Source organism: Anas platyrhynchos, chromosome 17 (genome assembly GCF_047663525.1).
Source record: "Anas platyrhynchos isolate ZD024472 breed Pekin duck chromosome 17, IASCAAS_PekinDuck_T2T, whole genome shotgun sequence".
Taxonomy (NCBI): Eukaryota; Metazoa; Chordata; class Aves; order Anseriformes; family Anatidae; genus Anas; species Anas platyrhynchos.
Window position 1 is genome coordinate 1260001 of NC_092603.1, and position 18724 is coordinate 1278724.

An 18724-nucleotide genomic window follows, 5' to 3' on the forward strand; every position below is an offset into this window, starting at 1 on the left:
GTTGTTGTGCACAAACTCTGAGATTCACGCAGCCAGCTGGAAGGTGTCCCCCGAAGGAGTAAAAGCAAAATAAAAATAAAAATAAAAAATCACCTTTTCTTTGCATGGGTGTACACAAATGTTGCGTAAGAGGGTGACGAAATACACGAGCAGGAAAGGGTTAATTTGGGAATAACAGGGGAAATCCGGGGATTCTGTGAGTGAAAAGGTCCAGAATTTTTTTTTTTTTTTTTTTTTGCTCATTTATGAGTCTTCCCCAGCAAGCTGAGAGCAAAAAGCTCTGCAGAGAGCAAAAGCCCGAAGGACTCCGAAAGCGCTGCGAAAGGGAGAAAAATAATGATAATAATTAGAAAAAAAAATAAAGAGGGAAAAAAAAAAAAGAGAGAGAGGGAGAAAATAGGCGAGAGAAAAAAAAAAAAAAAAAAAAAAAAAAAAAAAATTAAAAAATAATAAAAAATAAAATAAATAAAAAAAATAAAAAAATAAAATAAATAAAAAAATAAAAAAATAAAAAATAATAAAAAATAAAAAATAAAAAAAAATAAAAAAATAAAAAAAATAAAATAAATAAAAAAATAAAAAAAATAAAAGAAGGGCTCGTCCGGGATTTGAACCCGGGACCTCTCGCACCCAAAGCGAGAATCATACCCCTAGACCAACGAGCCGAGGTGTTTGATACTCTCCCGGTGAGGCTTTTGATGCTGTGCTCGTTCAGTGGGTCTGCCCTGGACCCTTTCCTCCTTCCCAGCGGGGATGAAAAGGGGATGGAGCAGGGGGCGCCCTCGGGGAGGAGGAAAAAAAAAAAAGAAATATATAAAAAAAGCGAAGCGGAGAGGCCCCAGCGAGATTTGAACTCGCGACCCCTGGTTTACAAGACCAGTGCTCTAACCCCTGAGCTATGGAGCCAGCACTGGAAGGTTTTGTTCTACAGATGTCTGCAGACAGCATCCTGCAGTTTAGGGATTTTTTTTCTGCTTTTTCTCCTCAAAATGCTTCCCTAAAACCTTTACCTCCGCCCGTCCTCTTCTAGTTAGAATTGACTCTAAAGGTGAAGGCAAATTGCAACAGCAAGGAGAGCTGCACGACCCCAAAAATCACCGGTGTGAATTTATTTATTTATGTATGTATGTATGTATGTATGTATGTATGTATGTATGTATGTATTTATTTATTTATTCATTTATTCATTTATTCATTTATTCATGTGGATTTGGCTAAAATGCAGGCAATGAGAAAAGCCTCCGCGTTGCTGCTGGAATACGCCCACCCCTCCCTCTCCTGCAAAAATTTTCCAGGTCTTTAATATAATTTCTTTATTGCACTTTATTAGAGGGAATACGTAAACACTGGGTTTGCGTTTCACATACAAAGATGTGAAAAAACCCTCTATATGTATGCCCAATAGAGATATACATATAAATATATACACATACGCTATTATTAAATTATTTCCCTAGACCCCATCCCAAATTCTGGGCAGGGCAGCCCTTCAGCCCATGACTTTGATGTTCTCCAGACCCTTTGCGGTTTAATCAATGGAAGCTGAGCTCGGGTAGCACCTTCACATTTTATTTGTAGCACACAGCCCAGGAACAGCTTGGAAGCTTTCAAATCCATTTATGCAACGTTTTTGCTTCCCACGGGATTTTGCACATTTTGAGGGAAAAGCAGCACTTCTCACGTACAGATAGGACAAACACCGAGTTGCAATAAAACAAATCCCACGTCTGCTGCTACTACCTTTTTTATTCCAGGGATTGCTCTTTTGCTGTTATTTTTACAGCTTCTACAGCTGCATCGTTTCAGCAATGGACAAAGCTTAGAAAATCCAGGCATTTTGCTCACCTGTTCAAGGCTTGGCCTTCATAAAAGCTGCTGCAGTTTTAACTAATGTGGATTTAAAGCCAAACTCGTTAAAAAAAATAAATAATAAAAAAATAAAAGACCCTCAGGATAGGAAAAAAAAACTCACCAGCCAAAAAAATGAGATGGTCACACCTTGGCTGGTCACCCTCAGCTCTTTTTATGACTAATGGAAAGGCATCTTAAATTAACCAGCATTAATGAACCTCATTGGAAATGGATTGTGCTTCATCTCCAGTAGTCACTGGTCACATTTCCATTACCTGGGATATTGCTGAGGGCTCAGCTGTGCACAGAGAAAGCTTCTAATGATGCATTGGGAAGATAATCCTCTATACCTGGGGAAAAAACAAACAAACAAAAAAAAAAAAACAAAAAAAAAGAAAAAAAAAAGAAAAAAAAGAAAAAAAATGGAAAAAAAAGAAAAAAAAAAGAAAAAAAATGGAAAAAAAAAGAAAAAAAAAGGAAAAAAAATAAAAATAAAAAAAGAAGGCACCAAAACACCTCTCCACTGAGGAAATAACACAGAGATGTTTTCTCGTGGATTCACTCAATTTCTGCTCTGTCTTGGCAAAGAGTGAGGATTTCCATGAAAAACAAAGTGAAGGTAAATGGGTGATTTTGCTGAGATGTAAACAGAGACTGAGGAAATAAAGGAGATCCAGCACCACATCGCTACGAGCAAAGTAACCTTACCAAGTTATTTTGCAAATGGCATTTTCTGGCAGGGAGGGGAGCTCTGGAGCAGCTACACAGGAGCACCACAATTCAGAAACACAGGTCTTGCAGGTCAAACACACCTGAGCAATGTTAACATTTTTTTTTTTTTTTTCCCACAAGAAAAGCCCTTTTTATTTTATTTTATTTTATTTTATTTTTTGGCCTTTTTTTCAAAATAGCAGCACTACCTGCCCAGAAGGGCTATGGACAGAGAAACAAAGCAGAGAGCACAAACACAAGCTGATGGAAAGAACAACCCAAAAGCCATGGTATCCATCCAGGAGAGGTCAGATCTTGGTGGCCACATGGTTCAGATCACCCAGGACGGATGAGACCACCATCGGGACAGCACAAAACAGGCTTTGGAGTGCATTGTACCAAATTTTAGAAGGAGAACCTAAAATAAGTAACATGCCCTTTACTGTGGGGCCTTTCTTCCCAGAAAGAGGGAAAGAGGCAAACCCTCTTTTTTTTGGACTTCCATCCAAAATCTTTTCTGGTTTTGGATGGAAGTCCAAAGTGTCCTGTCCACTCTCTTCACCTTTCCCACAGGACCCTTACCCACTGACCATTTCATTTTTGAGGAAATGATGCTTTCAAAGGGGAGTTCTGCTCCACAACCTCCCCACCCTGGTCTTGGGTGGGTCTTAGTAATCCTTAGACCCACACAAGAAAATAAAAATGCCCATTTGTTATCAAACTTTGAGCCCCAATCTAGCTACCGGTGGTTTCCTTCTCTCTGAGGAGTTGGGTTGCTTCAAGGATAGGTTTAAGACGGTGGCTGCAAACTTCTGGGGGCTGCTGATTATAATAGCTTTAGTTTTTAATATCTATTCTCTGTTTTAAGCTGATTTGAAGACCCCAAATAGTGAGGACCCAGGCTGCGTGGTTGTTCTGAGAGTCCCTTGAGCTCATCGCGGCCGACCAGGCCTTGACCATGGATAGAGGCCCTGAGCCTCAAGGGCACAGTTTGATGTACGTAACCGTGGAACAAACCGAAAAGAGGGGGAACACCTTCTCCTGGAAGGCGACGTTGAAGGTGAAGATGTGCTGCATGTTGTCGGCGTTGTAGAAGGACACTTCTTCCCCTTCGTAATCCAGGTACACCCTCACCTTGTTGAGTTTCTGGTTGAGGCACAGCGGCGTGCGTTGGGGCGAGGTGACCGCCCAGTAGCGGCCCCCATTTTGCTGCACCGCCCAGATCCCTTCTTCGGGGGAAAACTGCGTCAGCCCTTTCCTCCTGACGGACTCCCTGGCCACCCCGAAGGCCCAACCGTCCGAGGCCCCCACCTCCACCTCCCAGTAATGTCTTCCCGACTTGAAGCCCGTGCTGGCCAGGACCCGCGAGTTCGTGTCGAATCTCTTGGGGTTGTCGGGCAGCTCCTGCTTCCTACAGCCCATCCTCACGCTCTTGAGGTCCGCGGAGAGGATGAGGAGGTGGTTCGCCGATTCGGGGTCCAGGGTCAGGTCCTCTGTTGGTGACAGCAGTTACAGTGATAGTAACTCAGTGAGGATTTACGAAATGAAAAATGAAGGATTGAGGATGTGCTTATTGGTTGCTAACCCATGGTAAAACCACATGCAAATTATTAGTAATTATATACAGTAAAAATGGACCTTAGATCAAGCCTTTTTTTTTTTTTTTTCCAAAAAAGATGTCGATATTTTTGTTTCTTCTTTTTGCTTCTGGCTCATCTAATGTACAACACACAAGATGGGCTATGTGCACCCCCCATCTGATAAATTTTTGAGTATCTGTCCCCAAACTGCCCCACGATGACACATCCCCATAGAAAGCCATGACCTAAGGGCACCTTTACACACCTCGTCACATCCAGGCAGCCCAAACAGAGCATGCATATAGATGAACTTTGATCCTCATGTCTTTTCCCCTTCCAAAATCAGGCTCAAAGGAAACAGTGAGCACTTTAGTGACCTCAAATTGTGGTTGTAGTCAGCAAAGTCGCCGAGTCTGAACAAGACCCTTTGTGGCTTTGGGGACCTCCAAGATGGGACATTAAGAGCAGAAACATGGTGGATTTTGTGCCAGAGTTTCTTTAACTAAAGGCCTTTATGTTCTATCAAGATCCATTAATTTGGGCTTGAAAATTTGATATGAAGTCCAAAAAGATCCATGGTGTGGTTGAAAGCTCTGTGGCATTTCATAGGGGTTGGAAAAGTGATAACATGGGAAGGTTTTTTAATTTTTTCCTTCAAAGCAATAAAAATAAAAAATAAAAATAATAAAAAAAGGGAGATTGGCTTTAAAATAACATGTCCTGTGTGCTGCACTATATCAGAACATGAAAGAGGTGCTTTCAATATGTGTCCATTTGCAAAAGTTAGGGGGAAAATGAAACTACACCAGCCAAGTTCTACCTCTACACATGCACACACACCACCCCGGACATGCAGTGGGGTTTGTTCTGCCGTGTTGCTTTTAAGCAGTCATTGCCAACTTCTCTTCTTTTTTGCTTTGCCAACCCCTCGGCATTTTTCAGGATGTGGTCGGGGAGGTTTGTGAGAAGAACCTGACCCCTCTCAGCTGGATTGTGCTTGGGGAGGATCCAACCCACGTCCTATTTTGCCTTCCCCAAGGGGTTTGCAAGCCCCGTGCTGAAAAACACCACCTTAAAAGCAAGAATAAGCCTTCTCTGCAACAAGACGGCTTTGCTGGCAGAACTCGAGCTATGCGACCTTTGCGTTATGGCCAAGGGAGCTGGAGGACGGGGGCTGATTTTTAGGGTGTGCCCCACATCCACCGCAGTGCAAAGTCAGAGGGCTCAAGGCTGCAGAGCCCATAGCTGTGTTTTCCTGGTTTTTCTCAACCTCACCACCACCAGCAAAATAACGGATGCCCCCTGTAATATTCTGGGGGAAAAACAGCCAGGTTCATCATTTAAAGAGTCAATCTGGACCAACTCAGATGGTTTGAATGGATGAAAATCCACAACTTCTCATATGAACCTGCTCCTTCGCTCTCCCCAAGGAGCCAGTGAGCAATTTTGCCTCCTGACACCATCTGAAAGAGGCCATCTGCCCACAGCCATGATTCCAACAGCTTTCAGCAGGACTTTAAATCATTTGACTTTGCACTGGAGAAGATCGTGGAGCATCCACACCTTCTCCATCCCAAACTCTGGAGGAAATAAGAGCCCAACCACAGCTTGCTCTGAAACCTGGCCACAGCAAATATAGCAGAATTAAAGCAGGTCGTGGCTGGAAAGGGCGTGAATCTATTTTTGAGGGGTTCAAAATCTGTTCTGTCTGTTCCACACTGTAGTTTTGTTAAGTGTAAAGAGGTAGAAAGGACCTAGCTTAGCTGTCAGATCCCCGGCGTCAGCTAGAAAAATCGGCTTTTGACTCTTGAACTGAGCAGGCTGGATCTGAAAATCATTGAAAGAGAAGATATTAAAAAAAAAAATAAAAATTAGAGTGCCTTTTTGTCTTTTTTTCCACTCTCTCTTTGGCTTTGCAAAACCAGCTTTGCAAATTACAACCACAATTTCAAGTCTTTGCTCCAGGGTGCTATGCCTTAACCATGTGCCTTTTACCTTTTTCACCTCTTCCCAGTTCATCCCGCAGGTTTTCTGAAAAGAAGAGACAAGCAGTAAATGGCAAAGTAGAGAGAGACAGGAAAAAAAATGTAAAATCTCCTTTACAGGGACATTTACACCCACATTATGTTCAGCTAGAAGCAAGGGCTGAGGATGGAGCATCCCAGCTCCAAGCCAGCTTGGGCAATGGGGAAAAGCAAGAGAAGAAATTCCTGCTAAATAGATTTAAATTTTTACCAAAAAAAAAAAAAAAAAGGAGCACAATAACATCCTATTTTATTAAAGGCTTTTTTAATGTTTTATTATCTTTTATTATTATTTTTTATGTGCCCTGCGGTATTTTGCTCTCCTCATTGTCCTATGACTTGTGAACTTCCAGCACAATCCTTGCCTATTATTATTGCTCCCGGGCATAATTTGCGCTTATTTATTTATTTATTTATTTATTTATTTATTTTTCTTTCAGACCTGCCCTTTCTGGTTCTCCAGCCCTTCGGTTTGCTTCCCAAACCTCTCAGCACCATCTCGTGGCTTTGCGGCACTGCTGCAAGGGGCTGGGTTTTAAACGCAGAGCCTGGCTATTGGAGCTGCCAAACGTGGGCTGTTTGCCCTAAAATGGTTGTGCTCAGGTTCATCTTTTCGTTCCTCTTTGAAATAAACCTTTTATCTTCTTCACTTGTGACCCTGGCAGCTCTTCAGTCCTTGCACATCTCCAGAAGTCCCTTCCAACATAATTTATTCTCCTATTTTGGTACCACTGGCCAGGCATGTGCTAAGGCGCCTCGAGACATCCGCAGCATCCCCAGCGCTCCTCAGCCCTTTCTCCTAAAGGCCAGGCCTATTTAAAACCCCCCCCGGTTTCGTTTCCACGTACCTTTGAATTTCTTTACGACTTTCTCAAGGACGACGGTCTTGAGAGAGAAATTGCAGACGTGCATTTTCATATCCGTGCACACGGGTACAGGCTTGTGGCTCTTCACATCGTCACTTCTGCAAAGAAAAAAGAGAAAGCAGGAATGAAAACATTGTTATTCCCCCTTTTTCTTTATTTATTTGTAGCTGGCAATGTGCAATGCCCACCCCAAATCTTGTTAGCAAGGAGGAACTGCAGAAAATTTAGTGGCACATCTGGAGAATGATTTCCATCATGGTCTATCCTGGCCCTGGTGCACTCACCTCCTCCTCTTCCATTGCATGTGCAGGTGAGTTCTGGCTGCCAGAAGGGGCAGATCCCAAATCTGAATGATTTAGGTGAACCTTGTGCAGGCTGAGGACATCAGGGTTTGCGTATCACCCTGTTAAATCCCCTTGTCTGGTTGTAAAGGGGGTCAGTGCTACGTTACCCCCACCCAGCTGCTCCTACTACAGCTTTAAGGGCTTAAGTGGTGCCCACAGCATTTCCCTGGGGTGAATTACGCATCAGAAATAAATCACCTCAAGGGTGCTGGTCTCATTTGACATTTGAAGAAGTTTTCTGCTAGGAAAAGAATTTGTGATGATGCTCTTTTCCAAAAAGCTGGACCCAGAGCTTGATCCAGGGCTACCCTGGTGCCTCTTTCTGGCATCTGGACTGCGAGCAGTGACCTTCAAACAGGGCTGGTGGGGAAAAAAACGTGAAAGAAAGGGAGAAGCAATGCTCCATACCTGCTTATGATGCTCATTACATCCTAGAAAGGAAAAAGAGAGATGGAGTGAAATACCCGTGCAACCCGTGCTATGTCCCATATGGCCCAGTGCGAGCAATTCCCCTTCATCAAACCCATCCAGGACATCCCATCCCTTATGGCTGCAACAAATCCATGTCCCAAATGTTTGTTTTCAGCTCCAGAAGACCACAGACCCACCAAATCCCACCCAAATGTCTGCTTCTGAGAGGAGTAAGCAGCCTTGAAAATCGTACAATATTGTACAATATTGTATAATGTACAAGATTCCAGCTTTTTGGCTGTAGTTGTGATGTGGTTTAGGTTGGCAGGTTGCCTTTGGAGGTCTGCATTCATCCTGCACACCCATTTCTCCCTGATATCTGGAGATATCTGATCTTCCATGATCAAGAAGAGTTTAGGGAGCCTCCGAGGGTTGATTTGTCCCATCATGGGTCAGATACTCCAGATTCACTCCACGGGAGTGAAATTATTCGCCCTCAAGAAGGGTTAATTATGGAGGCAAATTACGGGTTGAAATATCCTTACTACCTAGTTGCTGCACGGAGAAAATTCACAGGGATGAAAACCGTGCTCAGCCCTCTGTATTTGCCCCTTCCGAGCACTTTGAAATAATGTTGGAAATTAAAATAATATTTGAAATAATGTTTGAAATAGTATTTGTTTTGAAATAAAAAATGGCATAAATCGTGGCAAGCACATCAGACCCAATCCTAAGGCAACAGAAAGCCATAACCAGGGAATGGGATGGCTGAGGATTTCCAACGTGACCTTTTAGGAAAAAAAAATAAAAAATCACCTATTGTTATAGGATCGTTTTCATGTGCATTGGTGGGGGCTGAGCAAAGGCCATGTGAAATTTCTCACCCATAGCCAAGTACTGGAGCCTTGCTCAAGCTCTGCAAATATTTACAGTGCTCTCAATGCTGCCTGGGAGGGAGTTTAACCCCGTGTGCTTGGAGGGGAATTTAATCTCACTGGGGGAATTTCACCCCAGGATATTTGGGAGTCGGATGTTCCACTCTGACAAAGGCTGTTTAATACAGAAAAACACATTTAAGCAACCACATGACATGCATCTGACTTTAAATCGGGGAGGAAAGGGGACAATTGATTTGGTTGAAAGCGCAGAGCTAGAAAAGCTGGTTTTGATTAAAAAAGAAAAAAAAAAAGCACAGAAAATCAGCAAGCAGATCTGTGTGTGCACCATATACCTGCTCTAATCAAAATCATGAGCAAATAAAAGCACGTCCATTAACCTTTTGCTATTTGGTGAGGAACAGGGCTGCCTGGTTTTGGGGTGGGCAGTTTGGGTTGGATTTTCCAACCCCACATCATTGGGAAAGGAAAATTTAGGTAACACAGAGGGCTGGGGTGTGTTTTTTTTTTGCAAACCAACCAATGCCTGGACTCCACCTGCTCTTTTCCTCACGCCTTCCAGGTTTGTAAGAGCTCATTTTGACTAGAAAACCCCTCTCTGTTTTTAGGTCCCAGCCAACCTTTTGCAGCCAGGGCTCTGCTGTGATAATTGGTGAGGATTTGCATCCTGCTGGGCTCCACGTACCACCCTACAGACTCCATCCCGAGCCCATGCCAGCTCTGTTAAGCTGGAGGAACGGACATCTGTGACTTGGCAAGCCACAAAACCTTGTGCCTTGAAAACCCACCAAAGCCTGGATTTGCAAAATGTTTAAGGATCCAGGCAGTACCACTGCAGTGGCTCATCATGTAAGGTCTAATTCAGGTGTGACATGGCTCAAAACTGGAATTTATGGGTGATAGAAAGGTCCAGACAAATTCATGGCAGGAAGATTTATCTAAAGTTATTAAATATGAAAAGCACACCTCTGATTTGAGATGTTCCTCAGCCCAAAATAGTTGTTTTGTTGTTTTAACAGAGCCTGGGGCACTCAGACACTGCCATGCACTATCTGCTCATTAAAGGTGCAAAAAAAACAAACAAAAAAAACACCCTTAAAAAGGATAACTATCCTTAAACCACCTCTACAGGATCCAGAATCACATTAAAATAAAGGGGATAGAAGTGTCAAGACTCAAACTTGAACGCTCATTTCATTGCAAATACCTCACCTTGAGGAACTCGAGCATGGGCTGTTGTATTTTCTCTTCCAGCTCCGTGATGAGCTTGTTGAGGAGCGTGATCTCCTTGGAGAGGTCGGAGATGTTCTCGTTCTGCCTCTTGGCGATGCTCTTCTCCATCTTCTCCAGCTGCCCCAGGAGGATGTGCTCCTGGTCGTGCAGGAACTGCCGTAGCCCCTCGAACTCCACCAGCAGCTTCTGCCGCTCATTCTCTATTGTTTTCTAGGAGTGAAAAGCAACAAAAAAAAATAAAATAAAAGGTGGCTTGGTTTTTCTCATGTGACATTGCATTGCTGAGTGATGGAGGTTTGAAGGCAACAGCGTTCAGCTTCTGCAAGACCTCAGTTGCATCTCTTCATCTCCTTGTTCCATACGAAATTATTTTTGTTCAGCACTGAGTTAAAAAAAAACAAACATCTGGGGTAGGTGTCTCACCTCCATGGAAGATCTCAGGTGGCTTTTCCCTTCTGCTTTTAACACATAGGGTTTGTTTTTCTCTCCTGGGGTGGTAGAGAGTCAAGCAACACTCTCCAAGTGTTGATGGTGGCCAAGAGGTTTCCCCAGTCCCTGTCATCAGCTGCTGCTCCCACAGCCCAAACTGGGAGAAGGGGTTGTGTAGGAAAACCTGATCACATTGGGATTTTTCCACCTCTGAGGGCATCTACGCTGTCAGATAACCCCCAGTCCCTGCCTCACCATCATCTCCTGCTTGGGAGCTCTGCCGAAATCCCAGGTTCTGCTTGGATCGTCATCACAAGCAGACCAAATCCCCTCTGAGACAAAACCCAGGGGCAAATGGGAAGGATTTACCCCAAGGAATGCAGCTCTGGAAGCACAGACAAGGCTGTACATGATGGGGGTGTTCAATATACCCTAGCACCCTCCAAGCATCCCAACGTGGACCCTCGTCCCCACCACCCTGGAGCATTGCACTGCACGCACCAAAAGCTCCTGGGTTTTCTTATCATCGTTCACTTTAAATTCCAGCAGCTCTTGCCTCTCCTTTTTCAGGAAATCCAAGCGGCCCTGGATTTTCTCCTAGGAAACAAAGCAAGAAGATATTACCATTTTGTTGCTCTTCCTTATTACTGCTATATATATATATATATATTTTTGCTATCTCATCCTGCCTGCGCACAACTTGTTCTTCCAGCCATGCAAAAGCAAGCAGGATTGCAAGAAAAAAAAAAAAAAAAGAAAAAAAGAAAAAAAAAGAAAAAGAAAAAAAAAAAGAAAAAGAAAAAAAACCCTTTCAATGGGGGAATTTGCTAGCTCAGCTCTGCCCACGTGCAGCCGGGCACCCACGTTTGCAACCTTCAGTGGCAGCCACAAGCTTCTGTGCTTGCAGCAAGCACAAAAAAACCTCCGAGGGGAGGCAGAGGATGGGAAGGGAGGGTACGTGGGCTGCTGTCATGCCACGTGCACACCTAGGCAAGCTTTGCTCCTGACATGAACTCAACCTTGCCTTCAGGCAACGTCTTTGGCTACTCGCCCGCACCCAAAATAGACGTGGGTGTTTGCTCTGCCAACGAGGTGGGTGCCCGCGGGGGCTGTTGGCAGCGTGGCTCGAGCCTGGAGCTTTCACAAGAGTTGTTTTTCCACCCCTCTGCCCTCTCCCTTCTGCAGAGTAATACACAAGAGGTTTGGGTGTATATAGAAAAAAGGGAGATTTTTTCCAAGTTCTTTGAATTTTTGGGGAGAAAGCAGCACCCGGCTCCTCACAGGGTTCAACATTTCCCAGCACCAAGCTTGGGGGAGACCCCATCCAGGTGGCATCTCAGGGATTTGAGTGAGGGCAAACAACAAAACGAAGGTGAAAAAGGCCACAAGAACACCAGAAGGGTGGACGGACAGACAGCCGAGACAACTACCTTGTACTCCTCGGACGCCTCGTCAACGGGCACCACGGCGTGAGGCCGGTGCTCCCGGGACCGGTCGCACACCACGCAGATGGTCCTGCGGTCGTCCTTGCAGTAGAGTTTTAGGGCTTCCCTGTGCTTCGCACACAACCCGTCCTCCTCAGCCCCCTTGGCCCCCCGGAGGGCGAACTGGCTGATGATCTCGGCCATGTTCGCCAGCTGCCGGTTGGGCCTGAAGCTCTTCTGCTGGAAAACCTCCCGGCACTGCGGGCAGGGGAAGTCCATCTCCAAGTCCTTCCAGCTCTTGATGATGCACGCCCGGCAGAAGTTGTGCCCGCACTCGATGGACACGGGGTCTTTGAAGAACTCCAGGCAGACGGAGCAAGTGGCTTCGTCCTGGAGATTGCCGGGCAGGAACATCGCCGCCATGGCCTCTCTCCTGCGGGCAAAGACCGATTTCAGCGGGGTTGGACGCAGAGCATGAATGCTTGGCACCCGGCCCCGAGTGGGCGTTTCTTTTCCAGGAACGAGCCCGCTGCCCGAGGTCACTTCTGCAGTGTCCGGTTTCTTTAAACCGGTAACGAAGACCTCAGCTTTAGGTCACAATGTAGAGGTAAGAAAAAACACAGCAAGGAGACATCCCCGCTCTCCGCTCCTCCAAAAAAACATCACATCTGAGCTCCCTACGTGTGTTTTTGTTGTTTTGTTTCCCCTCCAGGAAAAGGGAAACTGTTCAGGACACAGATGCCGATGTCAGATCTTGTTGCCTTTTGGCCGAGCTGGTGCAAAAGGCAAGATCTGAGTCCCGAGGTGGGTGTTTAGCAGCTGCTCTAGGCCCCGATCCAGGTAACCATCTGAGCTCTTGTTAGAGCCCCGTCTCACCCTCTAGTGCTTCAGATGACTTGGTTGAGCTCCAGGGCTCAACAGGGGCCATAAAAAGCAACAGGAGAAAGGGAATGCACTCAGATGCAAGGTCTGTATCAAAATCCGGCAATAAGTTTCCTAAATCTATAAAGATTAAGCTCTGGATGGGGGATCCTGCAACTCAAAAACACTTTTTTTGCCTTCTGGTAATCCCAGGTGCAACTTTCAAAGCCTTACATTAATGGGGAATGATTATATAGGGCCTTTCCTGGGTGGGTTTGCAGGCTGGGATTTGTCCATATTACGGCTGTCTCCACACAAGCAGCTCACCAAAGCTCTTGTTAGGGAGAAGGGAGGTAAAAGGTTAACAAAATCTTGTTATTTGGGTTCACATTAACAAAAACACAGAGAAGTAGGCACTTCTGGGGGGTGATTCATCTTTTCCTAATGAGGACATGAAAACAGGTCAAGTGATCCCATCCATACAAGCCAGCTGAGCTGACATCTCCAAGCTGAGATTCTTCCCTTGGAGATGTGTTTGTTTCCAGGGGGAAACAAACCCCAACCCCAGGCATTACGTTAACAAAATAAATCTTGCCCTGATGCCAGAGGTCTGGGAAAGGGTTTCTGATTTATAGCAGGGATGGAATCGATCCTGATGCCTTTACAGTTGGGGAAAACCTCAGATAAGAGACATCCAGCCTCCATTTGAGCTTTTTTTGCTGTGTTAAAGCTTTTACGGAAAATGCATTTCCCAGCATCAGGTGACATCTGCAAAGCAGGAGCTGAGTTTTGCATTTATTCTATCCCAGACTTACTCGTTTGGAACTAGAAATGAACTTTTCCAGGTTGGTTTAAACTCTGTGCTGGGCTTTCTTGGAGTTTTGGTAAAGAATCCCACTTCTTCTTGGAAAATAAAATCTACGTACCCATGCTTGTTACGACCCATGTTAGTTTGTGATCAGAAATAACACACAACAAATGACTCAGGAGAACAGCAGAACACATATATATTTATATGTATATATTCACACACAAGCTTGTATATATATATGGGTGCATATATATATATATGTACACACATATGCATCCCTAGAGATGCAATATATACCAAATTATGTACACAGTTCCCTAAGGGAAAGGGATTTCCACCTATGTAAGTGTTTTTTTTTTTTAATTCTCACATACATCGATTTTTATTCATACCCGCACTACTCCCTATGGGCTGGAAATTGCTTTCTCTTCCAGCTAGCATTTCTGCTGATCTATTATCAAACATAAAACTGTATTGATTTTTTTTTTTTCCTGTGCCACATAAATATTTTTCATCATAAGGTTATGGAAAGGAAGAGGTGGCGGCCCATGAGCTGCTGAGCAATCCACACTGTGGAGCTGCAAAAGGAGGAGAGGAAGAGAAAAGAGGAAGAGAAGGAAAAAGAAAAGGAAAAATAGTGAGACACCTTGATGGAAGAAAAAAAAAAAAAAAACCATAAAGGCAGCCTGTTGGGAACAGGAAAAGCAGACAGACAAACATCCCACTGAGCCCAAATCCCATGTGAGCCCCCACGTACCTCGCAGCAGAGGTGTAGGGAAGGGGTGTCCTCCCAAATCTCCCAGCCTTTTGCATCAGGAGGGTCTTAGCAGGGAGCCCAAGGGGTCCCAGCACCCAAGGGCACAGCGGGAGGCAGAGTGGGACCACTGCTGGCCACTGCGATGGAGGAAACCAGCCCAAGCCCTGGATGCCACGGAGATTTCAACGCCTCTCAGCTCCTGCCCCTTGCCAGCCCTTGGTTGCCCCGTTTGTCCCCTGTCATCCCCCGTCTCACTTACCATTCCTTCCCCTCCCCCATTTGCAGCTATCCTGGGCACCCACCGCTCTTCTTCCCTCCTCCTCCTCCTCCTCCTCCCCAGCTCTGCTCTTCCCCTCCGTGCCAAAGCGTTTTTCCCTGCCCAGAGCCAGGATCACGTTTCCAGCACCTCCCTCCACCTGTCTCCAAACCCAAACCCTCTCCAGAGGGGCTCTGCACCCTACTTAACCCTCTCTGATGCCCAGAGAAGCAAGGAGTCAGGAAGGAGAGAGATTTTTCATATCTTCCTTTCATTTAATAATTCAGCTCATATTTGCAAAAAAGGGCAGAAACATCTCCAGCAGGACACCTCTACCCTCCATGGGTGGCTTGCTTAGGATAAAGAGAGATTTGGGCATCCCAAACAGCAGGGATTGAATAAGGGAAGGAAAATTCAACCCTGATATGTTTTCTTGCATTTTTTTTTTATTGGTACCAAATTGAGCATCCTGAAGTTTCATCCTATGTTAGGTGGGTCCAAGAATATTGAAGCTCTCATGCCCATGCTTGCAGGTAGGACACGTGTGAGCAATCTGAAGTTGCCCTTTCTCACCCCAAAACTGGAGCCAGCCACCAGCCAGCAACAAGGCTGGAAGGACAGAGACTTGCTCTCGGTCCCAAGGCTGGAAGGGGTTTCCTCCAAACTTCTCATTCCAGAAATAGATTGGAAGTTGAAACTGGCTCCAGAAGCAGGACACCTGTATCCACGCAAGGAAAAAGACCCTACAACACCAAGCCATGCCAAAATCTCTGCAGCCAGCTACAAAACAAACTCCTCAGGGGGATAATAATCAAAAAGAGCATCATTTTCCTCTACTGTCCAGTGCAGTGGCCATGATTTTATCCCCATTTATTTTTTAATGATCTACTACTTAGCTAAATGACTGCTCACGACATTGAGATTCCCAGGTACCAATGCATCAGGAGAAAAAAAATAAATAAAAAAAATAAAAAAAACTTTGCCCTTTTACCTGTCCCTTGTGCTGCAAAAAGAGAGAAAAAGTCCCAAATACTTATTTTTCTAGGGCAGTGATAACAGCTGGATCCCCACTGTTACACGAACCCCACACTATAATTACGTTTTCCCCTCCCACCATAAAATTTTTGCCCTCAGAGGTGGGGATAAGGCTAAAAAAAGAAAGCCATTTATTTTAATACTGCCCATCATGCATTATCCTCTCCTCTTCAGGGTCTTTGGCTGTGCTCAGGGACTGTAAGTGTCCAGAGGAGCTCCAGCCACCCCTTTAGATTTCATCTGAAGTCAACAGCAGGATTTTGGTGCCTCCTGAGGTCTTTTTACCTGTCTATATTCGGTGGATGACTCAACCTCTCTTGACAAATGAAGGAATTTGGGGTGAAATAAATACCTGCGTCTATCAGGTGTACGTGTCCTCTATTCCCTCTCGGCATCCAGCAGCTCCCTGATGCTCTCGTTTGCAAAAAGTCGGTGCTAGATAAAGCTTCAAAGGGAAATTCCCAGCTAGGAGAAATGGGATGCAAGCAGGGGAAAGCACCTTGGCCTGCCCTTGGGGTTTTAGTGCCAGGATTATGTTCGGGACCACCAGGAATGCTGAGGCTGAAGGGCTGTTAATAGGAACGTCTGGAGAAGGAAAACATGCACACGAGCCAAATTCGGCTGCCAATTATAGGCCCGCAGGTTTATTGCTAGAGCTGAAACAGAATCAGGCCAAACACGCCGGGAAGCCCTGCGGGCAGACAGACCGCGTCCAACCGTCCCGATTTAGGGCAATATTTGCTCAGGATGAAATTGAGGACTTTGAGCATCAAAAGGGCTGGTAGACCTCATCCTGAGCCTGCTGGGGGTTAGTCTGTGGGGTCCTCATCCCACTCCTCGTTGCAGAGGTCGGTCTCGCAGCAGGAGTAGTGGGATGTCAGGCGGGATTCGGCATCGGCCGCCCGCTCCCGGCCGCAGTTCATCGCGGAGGTGCAGCCTTGCTGGTAGTAGAGGGTCACCTTCCCTGGAGAGAGGGGCTGGGGTTAGAAACCAGCATTAAATGAAGGAAAAAAAATTGGTGGTGAACTTCTTGCCAGGTGGGAAATGAGCCCCTTAAACAGCACACCCAAATGGTCACCTTGCTTGGATTAATTAGGAGAAAAAAATAAATAAGACAACACATAAAACTCACGTGGTTCTGTGGGAGATCATCCCCTTCACCTAAAAAAGGCTATTTTAAAAATAAACATAAGACAATCTCCACTAAGGTATTTGACCCTTTGCTTTCACCCTTTCCCACATCTGTCTCCGTATTACATCCTCCTTCTTTCTCCAAATCATACAGATACACAAGGACGACCCCCCTCTGAACCAAAAATTCGCAATTTTGACCCTCCCCACCTACCTAGGGAGGTTTTAATGATGGCACACTTCTCTCTCCGCTCGCAGGTGGTTTCGTTTGCCCCACGGAAGCATCCGAGTAAGGGGAGCTTGTACTTGCAGACTTTGCACTGAAGAGCCTCAACTGTGGTGGATGGAGAAGACACAAGGAGCAATGAACCAATTCTGTAGGACCACGGAGAGCTTTGCTCCAAGTGGCCCTAGGACAAGACAGTGGTGACCCCAGAGATGGTTTAGAGCCCCCCAGGGAAGGGTCCAAGCCTCACTTTTGCTTCCAGACCCACTAAGGAGAGTCCTCGTGTAGGAGAGGCAGATGGTGCCTATGGACACTCAACCCAATTTAGACTTTTCCAGCCAGATGTGAACAAATCAAACCACAGACCCATGGAGAATGAATTTGGACATGGGTTATGGGTTGGATTCAAATGGCTGAAATATAATAATATAAAATAAAACCATCCCAAGAGCTCTCCAGGGCAAAGCAGGTGCAGATCTCGCCCAGGATCCAGCTACCTACAGCTGAAGATCCTGGCCCAGAGGAGATCTCTTTTCAATAACTGGGAGGGGAGTGGAAAGAAAACCAGTTTTATAGTGGGATGATTCAAGAGAGATCATAGATTCAGACCTGAGGACATCCAATGCATGAGGAAAAAACGTTACAGGCACCAAGAGCTCATCAAGATGCCTCCAACCATCACCAGATCTTCTCCTGCCCCAATTAAATCCCATTTCACTGCAGCCCTCCACTTACCCACTCCGATGCACAGGACAAGGGTCAGCCCCACGAAAAGCACCTTCATGGTCATGGGTGATCAGCCCTTTAGTAAGGGCAAAGGAGATCAAAAAACAAGGTACAGGTGTTTGTGATGTCCCTTCTGGGGCAAAAAGTAGAGAAATTTGAAGTACATTATTAAAAAATCTCCCAACACCTAAAAATCCTGAAATACAGGCAATTCCACCTTTCTGCTCCATTACTTTAATAGCCTTGTTTTCAAGGCAGCATCAGACAAATCCTTAATACATTTCTAATGCATTTTCTGTTCTAAACACCTTTTTTTTAGCCTTTCCAAAACATATTTCCAATTAAATTGCTGTGCCGGGGAGAAAACTTTCAGCCAGTTTTCTCATGCAAATCTTTTCTTCAAGGTGAGATAAGACACCACCATAGTTAAAAAAAAAAAAAGATTATTGACAACCCATATCTGCCTAAGAGAGCCCCAAAAACTTGTTTTCTGTGCTAAGCAGGAAAATATCACTGCAGGGATCAGATAACACATTTCCAGTCCTGAAAACCTAAAAGATACATAAATATATATATTATAATAATTATAAATATGCATAAGATATAAAATATATAATTTTAATATATCAAGAATATAAAAATATAAATCTATATATAAATAACAATGCAATGAATTTTGCTGAGAGACTTCATTTGGGGAGAAAAATTACTGCACAGGACAACTTTTCTGCATCAGATTCCCCAGCTGTCCCCTAATTCATTTTGCACCTGTTTAATATCTAATTTCCTCCCACACACACCTCCAATTTGTTCACTGCCTTTCCCACCTTGAACTATTTGCACCTGTTGAGAAATAAATCCCTTGCTTATTCTTGAACCTAGGGAAAAAAAAAAAATCTGTCTGGCAAAATAAAATTGGTTTTACAAGCAAAAAAAAATTGCATTTTTATTTCTTAAGATAATTCCTTTTCTTGCTTAGAGATAGCAACGGTGGTTTTCCATACTATAGAAAAAGAAATTTGGATAAATGTAAAATAAAACTCAGAATGCAGGCGCCCAACGTGGGGCTCGAACCCACGACCCTGAGATTAAGAGTCTCATGCTCTACCGACTGAGCTAGCTGGGCTTAATTAAATGGCCATTTCTGCTCTT

The 18724-nt window shown here is 44.8% G+C and overlaps 1 protein-coding gene and 3 non-coding genes across 8 annotated transcripts; all 4 read right to left on the minus strand.

Annotated features, from left to right (window-relative positions):
- Positions 1 to 593: 593 nt before the first annotated feature.
- TRNAP-UGG (transfer RNA proline (anticodon UGG)) lies at positions 594 to 665 on the minus strand. The gene has a single exon. It is a non-coding gene; the product is annotated as a tRNA-Pro (tRNA).
- A 168-nt stretch (positions 666 to 833) lies between these two features.
- Positions 834 to 906, minus strand: TRNAT-UGU (transfer RNA threonine (anticodon UGU)). The gene has a single exon. It is a non-coding gene; the product is annotated as a tRNA-Thr (tRNA).
- A 1415-nt stretch (positions 907 to 2321) lies between these two features.
- Positions 2322 to 15965, minus strand: LOC101789720 (E3 ubiquitin-protein ligase TRIM7). 5 transcript variants are annotated; one of them, XM_027470464.3, is made up of 9 exons: positions 14458 to 14540; positions 14199 to 14335; positions 11776 to 12202; positions 10847 to 10942; positions 9896 to 10126; positions 7785 to 7807; positions 7015 to 7130; positions 6138 to 6173; positions 2322 to 4055 (listed from the first exon to the last, which is right to left on the minus strand). In XM_027470464.3, the coding sequence occupies exons 1-9, from the start codon at positions 14458 to 14460 to the stop codon at positions 3541 to 3543; spliced, it is 1584 nt and encodes a 527-aa protein (XP_027326265.3). In that variant the 5' UTR covers positions 14461 to 14540; the 3' UTR covers positions 2322 to 3540. The 5 variants fall into 5 exon arrangements, with proteins under 5 accessions (XP_027326265.3, XP_005018363.5, XP_021127179.3 ...); XM_005018306.6 differs by having other exon boundaries at positions 2323 to 4055; positions 14199 to 14362; positions 14458 to 14544; XM_021271504.4 differs by lacking the exons at positions 14199 to 14335; positions 14458 to 14540 and adding an exon at positions 15842 to 15965 and having other exon boundaries at positions 2323 to 4055.
- Positions 15966 to 18625: 2660 nt separating this feature from the next.
- Positions 18626 to 18698, minus strand: TRNAK-CUU (transfer RNA lysine (anticodon CUU)). The gene has a single exon. It is a non-coding gene; the product is annotated as a tRNA-Lys (tRNA).
- Between the last annotated feature and the right edge of the window lie 26 nt (positions 18699 to 18724).

Coding starts and splice junctions, on each gene's coding strand:
- LOC101789720 (XM_005018306.6), bottom strand. Junction 10,127..10,846: donor AGAAAACCCAGGAGCTTTTG/GTGCGTGCAGTG, acceptor TTTCACTCCTAG/AAAACAATAGAGAATGAGCG. Junction 7,131..7,784: donor GTAATGAGCATCATAAGCAG/GTATGGAGCATT, acceptor TTTTCTTTGCAG/AAGTGACGATGTGAAGAGCC.